General features: G+C 39.5%; 2 protein-coding genes across 2 annotated transcripts in view; one reads left to right on the forward strand and one right to left on the reverse strand.

The window, feature by feature from the left end:
* The window catches only part of LOC126981904 (uncharacterized), a 5,171-nt gene extending 881 nt beyond the window's left edge, over positions 1-4,290 (forward strand). The window contains exons 2-4 of the mRNA XM_050833556.1: positions 232-298; positions 2,318-2,497; positions 2,978-4,290. Coding sequence (XP_050689513.1) covers positions 232-298; positions 2,318-2,497; positions 2,978-4,191 — 1,461 coding nt within the window. The 3' untranslated portion in view covers positions 4,192-4,290. The remainder of the gene's footprint in view (positions 1-231; positions 299-2,317; positions 2,498-2,977) is intronic.
* LOC126981902 (rhotekin-like) overlaps positions 1-7,734 on the reverse strand; it is a 95,312-nt gene extending 87,578 nt beyond the window's left edge. The window contains exon 1 of the mRNA XM_050833549.1: positions 7,630-7,734. The gene's annotated coding sequence lies outside the window, so the exon portion shown is untranslated. The remainder of the gene's footprint in view (positions 1-7,629) is intronic.
* Between the last annotated feature and the right edge of the window lie 2,266 nt (positions 7,735-10,000).

Here is a 10,000-nt window from a genome sequence, read left to right on the forward strand (position 1 = left end):
ACAGGATAAGAATAATATATGAAAGGAAAGGTAAAAATTAAGTAGAAAATAAAGGAAATAAATGAGGAAAAAAAGAAAGAAAGAAGAACAGGAATAAAATACAAATAAAAAAACAATAAACAAATAAGTAAGAAAAAAAGTTGATTGAAAGAAACATGATTAAAAAAAATAGAGAAAATAAAGCAAATGCAAAAAGTAAGCTAACTCACATTCTCTCTCTTTATCTTCCAGACGGGTCAAATTATGTACGTGTTGATGCATCTTGTCGACCAAACCTGCGCCTACTCTTACATACCAGGTGAGTGTCTGTCTGTCTGTCTGTCTGTCTGTCTGTCTGTCTATTTCTATTTGTCATTTTGGTTGATTTTTTTTTTCTAATGTCTATCAATATATATTTTTCCTCTAACTCTCTCTATCTGTCTGTCTGTCTGTCTGTCCATCTGTCTGTCTGTCTGTCTGTCTGTCTGTCTGTCTGTCTATTTCTATTTGTCTTTTTGGTTGATATTTTTTTGTCTAATGTCTATCAATATATATTTTCCTCTAACTGTCTCTGTCTGTCTGTCTGTCTGTCTATCTATCTATCTGTTTATCTGTCTGTCTATCTGTCTTTGTTTTCTGTTCACTAATGTTTTCTTGCATGTCTGTTAATATATTTTTTTCATCTGTCTGTCTGTCTACCTGTCTGTCTGTCTGTCTATCTGTCTGTCTGTCTGTCTAACCGGCCGGCATTTGGTCTGGTTAGCTAACTGGTTTGTGTGTGTGTGTGTGTGTATGTGTGTGTGTGTGTACCTGCAAAAATGTCAGGTATGTGTGTGTGTGAGAGAGAGAGAGAGAGAGAGAGAGAGAGAGAGAGAAGCAACATTGGGATTTTCCAAACGTCTTCTCTCTCCCTCCCTTCCTCCCTCCCTCCCTCCCTCTCCCTCTCTCTCTCTCTCTCTCTCCCTTCTGGGCATTTCTCGACCTTCGTTATTGTGACCTTACCCCCCCCTCCCTCCCTCCCTCCCTCCATCTCTCTCCCTCCCTCCCTCCTTCCTTATATCTTTTTCCTTCCATGGGTAATCCCGATGAGAGAGAGAGAGAGAGAGAGAGAGAGAGAGAGAGAGAGAGAGAGAGAATGCTGGGGGTTTCTGAGGAGATTTTTTGTCCTTGAGCATTCTCTCTCTCTCTGACTTGCCTAAACTTTCCTTAACTAATAACAAGCTTTCCTTTTTCCTTCTCCTCCTCCACCTTTCCTTCTTCTCCGCCTCCTCCTCCTCCTCCTCCTCCTCCTTGAAAAAAAACAGCTCCTTAACATTTTTCTTCCTTCATATATATTTTTTCTTCGGTTTTTTCTTAGTCTTTTCTCTTTTCTTCTAAGTTATCAATATTTCTTTCTTTATTATTTTTGGCTGTTTTTTTATTTATTTTAATTCTCCATGTTTTGTGTGTCCAGTTATCTTCTTTTATTTTTTTCTTTCTTGTGAATTAGTTTTCCTTTGTTTCTCCTTCCTTTTCGCTTATTTTTTCATCCATTACTTCGAATTTCCTCTTTGTTTTGATTTAGTTTGTTTCGTTGTTTTCCTCCTCCTCCTCCTCCTCCTCCTTTGGCCATCTATCATTTCTCTTTATACCTAATTAACATCTTTACCTAACATACCTTATACCTAACTCACCTTTCCTCTATTATAACTTTTCCTATCTCTGTCTAATACGTCTTTTTCCTCCCCCCAACCAGACTTCCATCACGACTTCCTCTTCCTCCTTTTTCCTTCCCCTCCTCTTCTTCTTCCTTCTCCTTCTCTTCCTTTATCATCTCCTTCACATAACTCTCCCTTATTTTCATATTCCCAAGACCTCATTTTCCTCACCTTCATCTCAATCTACCTTTCCCCTAATTTACCTTATACCGAATCTACCTACCTGATTAACACCTTTACCTAACATACCTTATACCTAACTCACCTTTCCTCTATTATACCTTTTCCTATCTCTATCTAATACGTCTTTTTCCTCCCCCCAACCAGACTACCATCACGTTTTCCTCTTCCTCCTATTTCCTTTTCCTCCTCTTCTTCTTCCTCCTCCTTCTCTTCCTCTACCATCTCCTTCACATAACTCTCCCTTATTTTCATTTTCACAACACCTCATTTTGCTCATCTTCATCTCAATCTACCTTTCCCCTAATTCACCTTCAACCCAATCTACCATATACCTAACATACCTTAAACCTAATTCACCTTTCCTCTAGTACCCCTCTTTCCACCCTTCACCTAATTCTCCTTCTCTAATATACCTTTTTCAACCGTAATATAATACCTTTTTTTCTCCCCTCCACCAGACTGCCACCATGTCCTCGCACTACACGGCCTCAGCAACCTTCTCAACGTGGACGGACACACGCTGAACCACCTCGACCCCCAAGTGCCGGGCGCCAGGAGACTCATCTGGGAACAGCTGATGCGCGGATCGTATGACCTGCCCCCCGCCTACCTGCCCGGCTATTACCTCGGAGTTGAAGGTGGGTAGTGGGGTGTGTTGTTGTTGTGTATGGGTGTATGGGAATGGGGAGACGGCTTGTTTGTGTAAATTATATGTGATTGATAAAGGAAAAGACATAGTGAGTGACTTAGAAATAATTGATAAAAAGAGGGAAAGAAATTAGTGAGTGACTGAGTGTGAGAGATAGAAAGAAGGAAAGAAAAATACGTGTTGAAATGGGAAAGAAAGGAAAAAGTGAAATTGACTGAGATAGAGAAAGAAGGAGGGAAGAAAGTGTGTGTGAAAATATAAAGTTTGACAGGATAAAAGTGATGATAGATACAGTTAAGAAAGTTATATAAGTTAAGAGTGAAAATAAATATGAAAGTTAAGAAATAATGGAGGAAACAGAGATAGAGAAAGAAGGGAAGAAATCAAATACGAAAAAAAAAAATAGAATAGCAAAACAAACAAAAACAAACAACAACAAAACTAATCCTCTTTTCTCTCTTCCCAACAGCAAACGAAATCACCAACGAGATCGACAATGGCTTCCCCTCCCCATCTCATCCTCCCCAGCATCCCCAGTACCACCCCAGCTCCCCCACCTTCCTCTACCCTTACGCCCCAATCCCCAGCTCCCACAACAAACCCCAAGTGGCCGTTAGCAATCCCCATCCATATGCTATCAAGGTCGCCCCCCCACCTGGCTTCAATACCCCCAATCCCCAACCATCCCCAAGCTACGAGAGTGATGGGGAGGAATTGGGGAGTGACCAGAGGCATGGGGACCGTTTTGCTACGTGGTTTGATACTGAGAACGGAAACAACGGTGACCAACAGACAACAGATGACCGTTTTGTGATCTGGTTGGGTGAAGAAGAGGAAGCAGTAACAGGAAGTAAACAGGGACAGCAACAGGAGGATGAGGACCGCTTCTCGACCTGGTTTGATGAAGAAGCAACAGATAACGGAGAGCAACAGACAACGCAGGACCGTTTTTCGACTTGGTATAACGGAGAAGCAACAGGAAACGAACAGGGAACAGATGACGAGCGTTTTGCCACCTGGTTCAACGAAGACGCAACAGGCAATGCAGAACAGGCAACAGGAGGAGAAGAAAGAGAAGCCAACAGACCCCAACAACAGACAACACAGGACCGCTTCGCTACCTGGTTTGATGAAGAGGCAACAGGAAACGGAGGAGTGGCAACAGACGGCCGTTTCCCCACCTGGTACAACGAAGATACAACAGCTAACAGATTCCCACAACAGACAGCAGAAGAAGACCTTAGTACCAGCAACAGTGACAGTGAAAGCGAATCCTTGGAAGATGATACCAGATTCACAGACACAGCAACCAACCCGCAACAGACAACAGGAACAACGGACAACCAACAGACAGAGGTGGTTGATAGATTCGCTTCCTGGGTGGACAGCGGCGCAGGGATGGAAGATTACGATGATGACATGATGACGGCGATGATGCAAGACCCAGCAGGGATAAGACCAAGTGGAGATTACGAACCTGTGATGGTGGAGAGCCGGGTTGTTGTGAGCCAAGTACAGCCCCCCGTGAACCGAGTACCGCCGCCTGCCTCCTCTTCTTCCTCCTCCTCCTCTTCTTCCTCTTCCTCATCGTTCGTGGAAGAAGAGGGGAGGAGTGCAAGTTCCCGCCCCTCCACCTCCTCCTCCTCTCCCCTCCTCCTCTCTCTTCCCCTCCTCCGGCAGTGAGAGAGAGAGAGAGAGAGAGAGAGAGAGAGAGAGAGAGAGACCAATATGATTTAATACTCAAATGAAACAAAGGAAGAAGAAGAAGAAGAAAAAGAAGAACCCGGTGACTATTAAAATACTCAACTAATTCTTAAGTGACCGAAAAAATGAGGAAATGATGGAAGGAAATTAATGAAAAAAAGAAAAAAAAAGAAGAAAAAAAAGCGAATCATTTCAAGTGTTTCGTTTTGTGCTTCATTCCGCTTCGGTGATTCGAATCCAAGTGTTCCAATGTTATGAGGCTTCTGTATATATATGTATGTATGTATGTATGTATGTATTCAATTTTTATGCTGTTTTATATACTTCGAAAAACATACATGCTGTTCAGTGTGTGTGTGTGTGTGTGTGTGTGTGTGTGTGTGTGTGTGTGTACAGAAAACTATTTATACTACCAACCAATTCTAGTCAAACTTGTAAATAGTAATAATAATAATAATAATAGTAATAATAATGGTGATGATAATGATGATGATGATAATGATGATGATGTAGTGGTAGGGTACAGTTATTTATTTATACACACATTTCCTCCCCTTCCTTTTCCTCTTCCTTTTTCCTCTCCCATTCCCTATTCATGCAGTCCTCCCCTTCCTTTCCCCTCCCATCACCTTCTATCATTCCCCATTTCCTATCCATACAATTCTTACCTCTTCCATCCGTTCTCACCCTTCCCCTTCCCATCACCACCACCACCCATCCCCCTCCTCCTCCTCCCCTTCCCCTTCCCTCAACCCTCCCCTTCCCAATACAGCCCCTTCCCATTTCCTATCCATACAATTCTTACCTCTTCCATCCGTTCTCACCCTTCCCCTCCCCATCACCACCACCACCCATCCCCCTCCTCCCCTTCCCTCAGCCCTCCCAATCCTAATACAACCCTTCCTCCTTCCCCAACTATTCCCCCTACCTTCACTCACCCTTTCCCCTTCCCATCCACCATACAACCCCTTCCTCCTCCCTCCATTCCCCCGTCACCACCCACCACCATCACAAAAGAATAGAGGTAAGACCCACAAAGCATCGTTCAGCTGACGTGGGTTTGCGGAGTTGTGTTCAAAATATATGTTGTTACCAAATTATATCTTGTCTTTTTATTAATTTTTCCTGTTTTTGGCGAATGAGGAATTGTGGAAGAGGGTGATAAATGAATATAAAAGAAAATGGGTGAAAGTGGGTGTTTTAAGGTATGTTATTTGAAAATGAAGAAAGAGAAACGAAGGAAAAGATATGAATTTACACTTTGTCCTATTATTATTATTTTTTTTTTAGCAAATGAGGAATTATGGAAAAAAAGGGGAAAATTGGATGGGTTTTTTATGATGTTATTGAAAAGAAAGGAACATGAAGGACAAGGAAAATAACGAAGGAAAGGGATTGGTTGGTGAGCGATGTGATATGAAACGAAGGGAAAAGAGTTTGGCGGAAATAAAGGAAAAAAAAATAATCACACACAATAGAGGAACGTTGAACAAACACACAAACGTACAAACTAACACACGCTTATGTAAACAAAAACAACAACAACGAGCAAAAGCCAACAAACAAACAAACAGATGTACGAACTAACAAACACACACTTATGTAAACAAAAACAACAACAACGAGCAAAAGCAAGCAAACAAACAAACAAACAGACGTACGAACTAACAAACACACGCTTATGTAAACAAAAACAACATCGGGCAAAAGCAAGTAAACAAACAAACAAACAGATGTACGGACAAACAAACACACGCTTATGTAAACAAAACATCGGGCAAAAGCAAGCAAACAAACAAACAAACAGATGTACGGACAAACAAACACACGCTTATGTAAACAAAAACAACAACAACGGGCAAAAGCAAGCAAACAAACAAACAGACGAGGAAAACAAACACCGCAGAAGCGAAAAAGAATAACACAGAATATATAAATGATGAAGAAAGAATGAATAAAGGAATTAACGATAAAAAATATAGCAAGTACAACAATAACGGAAATAAATAAGGAACACAAAGAAAGAACATTAATAAAAGCGAATAATAATAAAAATCACGAGAAAATCTGTAATACTTCTAAAAAAAGTATATGAAAGAAAAACTACCTTGTAAATTTAATGGAAGAAAACGGACATAGCCTACTAGAAAATAAAATCGTATATTAAACTTCATATAAAAAAAAATTGCAATTCGTATAGAAAAACGTATATTAAACTTCATATAAAAAAAACTTGCAATTCGTATAAAAAAATCGTATATTAAACTTCATATAAAAAAACTTGCAATTCGTATAAAAAAAACGTATATTAAAACTTCATATAAAAAAAAACTTGCTTATACAAAACAAAACACTTGCACCCCTAAATAAAAACGTATATATAAGAAAACACCATTACCTTCACAAAGACTAAAAACAACAACAAAAACGAGAACATCAACAAAAACAACAAAACAACACAGCAACCATTGAAAAAAAAAAAACACGAAAACAAGCTTATGAACAACCTACCTGCCCTAATCAACACCTTTCCTTTAATTAAGCCCCAAACTCAACCAAAGATCAAAACAAGAAGCGAATATGACAAGAACAGGTTGACATATAGACAAATGATAAATAGAACGGGTTATAATCTGCCTTTTAATGGAGACACGAGCGAATGGCTTTTAAATGGACGTTAATCTGATAAGGGAACGCGTTAACAAATATGGCTGAGTGGTTTTAACTTAATAGACCTCAGATTAATTTAGCAACAAGTAAACGTAGTGGATTACACGCGAATATGATTGAATGGATTTAAAATGGACGTTAGATTGATTTAGATGGCTTTAAAAATTACACAAGAACAAGTTAGCGAGCTCTCAAGTGTTATTACGAGTGAAATGCCTTTTAAATGAACGTTAGACAGATTTAGCAACACAGACGTCATAATTAATAAGTTTTTTCTCATGTATACACTCAGATATGAACGTTTGATTAAGTAAAAACACATGTATACACTCAGATATGAACGTTTGATTAAGTAAAAACACATGTATACACTCAGATAAGAACGTTAGATTAAGTAAAAACACATGTATACACTCAGATATGAACGTTAGATTAAGTAAAAACACATGTATACACTCAGATAAGAACGTTAGATTAAGTAAAAACACATGTATACACTCAGATATGAACGTTAGATTAAGTAAAAACACATGTATACACTCAGATAAGAACGTTAGATTAAGTAAAAACACATGTATACACTCAGATAAGAACGTTAGATTAAGTAAAAACACATGTATACACTCAGATAAGAACGTTAGATTAAGTAAAAACACCCAGAAGACAGAATTGATAACTTTTCATGTACAGCCTAAATACTTGTCACCTTCTCAGCCTCGTCTTACTTAACCCCTTATCTCAGCTCACCTGCGTCCGTTGATGAGGGTGTCAGGTGTGTCAGGTGAGCCGCAGCATCCCAGCACGGTCCAGTCTCGCGTCACGCCTGGCACACTCACGGGAATGCGAGGGATGGAGCGGAAGGGAGGGATTCACTGCCCGGCCTGGCTCCCTCTGCACGTGACAAGGTTTACTAACGCGCGCCACGCACTCAAATAAGGAACTAGAGTGCTTGGTGGGGTTAGTTTTTTTTTTTTTTTTGAAGCGTATTGATATTGGTTGTTGTTTTGAAGCCTATGTTATGGAGGTGAATGTTGCGCTATGTTGGGAAAAAAATCATTGTTTCGTTATTTTGTTGTTTTATTTCGTGTCAAATGAGGAATTATAGTGCTTGGTGTGTTTACTTTTTTTTTTTAAGCTTATTGATGTTGGTTGTTGTTTTGAAGCCTATGTTATGGAGGTGAATGTTGCGCCATGTTGAAAAAAATATAATTGTTTCGTTATTTTGTTGTTTAATTTCGTGTCAAATGAGTTATAGTGCTTGGTGTGTTTACTTTTTTTTTAAGCTTATTGGTATTGGTTGTTGTTTTGAAGCCTATGTTATGGAGGTGAATGTTGCGCCATGTTGAAAAAAATATAATTGTTTCGTTATTTTGTTGTTTTATTTCGTGTCAAATGAGGAATTATAGTGCTTGGTGTGGTTACTTTTTTTTTTTGAAGCTTATTGGTGTTGGTTGTTGTTTTGAAGCCTATGTTATGGAGGTGAATGTTGCGCCATGTTGAAAAAAATATAATTGTTTTGTTATTTTGTTGTTGTCAAATGAGGAAGTATATAGTGCTTGGTGGGGTTAATATATTTAATTTTATTCCTCATTACTCGTTTTTTTTCTTGTTTTGAAGCATATTAAGGTAAGTATCATACAGGTGAACATTTCGTCATTTTCAGAATTTGTGTTTTTGTTTTTCTTTATATTATCAGTGTTTGTTGAAGAACTATATTGTTTCCCGTGATTAATGTATTGTCAGACGAATATCAAGTCCGTTTGGGTAGAAAAATTGACTGCGGATTTCCTACAAGAAGACTTCACCAAGCTACAGGAATGGAGCAAAAAGTGGCTGCTACAATTCAATGAAGAAAAATGTAAAGTCCTGCACCTTGAGAGGGGATATCCAGCACACCAATACCACATGGGAAACACTCCACTATCCACCACAGAGCCAGAGAAAGACCTGGGACTGTATGTTACCAGGCTACCAGTGAAGGGATATCCAGCACACCAATACCACATGAGAAACACTCCACTATCCACCTCAGAGGCAGAGAAAGACCTGGGAGTGTATGTTACCAGGCTACCAGTGAAGGGATATCCAGCATACCAATACCACATGGGAAACACTCCACTATCCACCACAGAGGCAGAGAAAGACCTGGGACTGTATGTTACCAGGTTACCAGTGAAGGGATATCCAGCATACCAATACCACATGGGAAACACTCCACTATCCACCACAGAGGCAGAGAAAGACCTCGGACTATATGTTACCAGGTTACCAGTGAAAGCCAAATCCGTGCTAATCGCAGCGGACGGGTTAACTAAGACACGTAGTAATGGGTTAAAGAATTGGATAAATGAAGACTCAACGGACATAGGACAAGAACTGCTTTACTAATACAATGGTTGATAAGTAACACAGGCTTTACAGTATTCAAATTCATGTCAGACCAATAATGAAAAAAAAAAAAAGAACCGTAATAATAACAGTAATAACAACATCAACGGCTATAATATACGATTTTATGAACATATCACATACCAAACATGACGACAAAGCAAGGGAAAGGAAGGAAACGAGGGAGAAGAAGGGAAAGGAAGGGGAAGGTAAAGGAAGAGGAGAAACGGGAGGGGAGGACAAAGGAATGGGAAGAGGAGGAAGGATGGGAAGAGAGGAGGAGGGGGAGGAGGAAGAAGGGTCATTTGCAGGCCTCACACAAAAACCTAAATAAAAAACACCATCATAAACAGACTCAATCATCATTTGGTTTAATTTATGGACATAGAAAGAAAGGAAGGAGAGGAGAAGAGGAGGAGGAGCATTTATGAAGGCACTAAACATAATAATTGATTCGTAAAATGTTCCTCTTCTTCCTCCTCCTCCTCCTCCTCCCACAATGAGAGGCAGAACCATAAAGAGAGAGAAAAAAAAAAAAAAAAAGAGCAAAATAAATTATATGAAAAGGAAGAAGAATGGAGAAGAAGGGAAGAAAAGAAGATAGAGAGAGAGAGAAAGGAAGGGAGAAAAAAAAGAGTAAGGATATGAGGAAGAAAATACATGGAAGAAAAGACACAAGAGATAAAATAAGGGAACAGGAGGAGAAGGAGGAGGAGGAGGAGGAAGAGCC

This window comes from Eriocheir sinensis, chromosome 49 (genome assembly GCF_024679095.1).
Source record: "Eriocheir sinensis breed Jianghai 21 chromosome 49, ASM2467909v1, whole genome shotgun sequence".
Lineage (NCBI taxonomy): Eukaryota > Metazoa > Arthropoda > Malacostraca > Decapoda > Varunidae > Eriocheir > Eriocheir sinensis.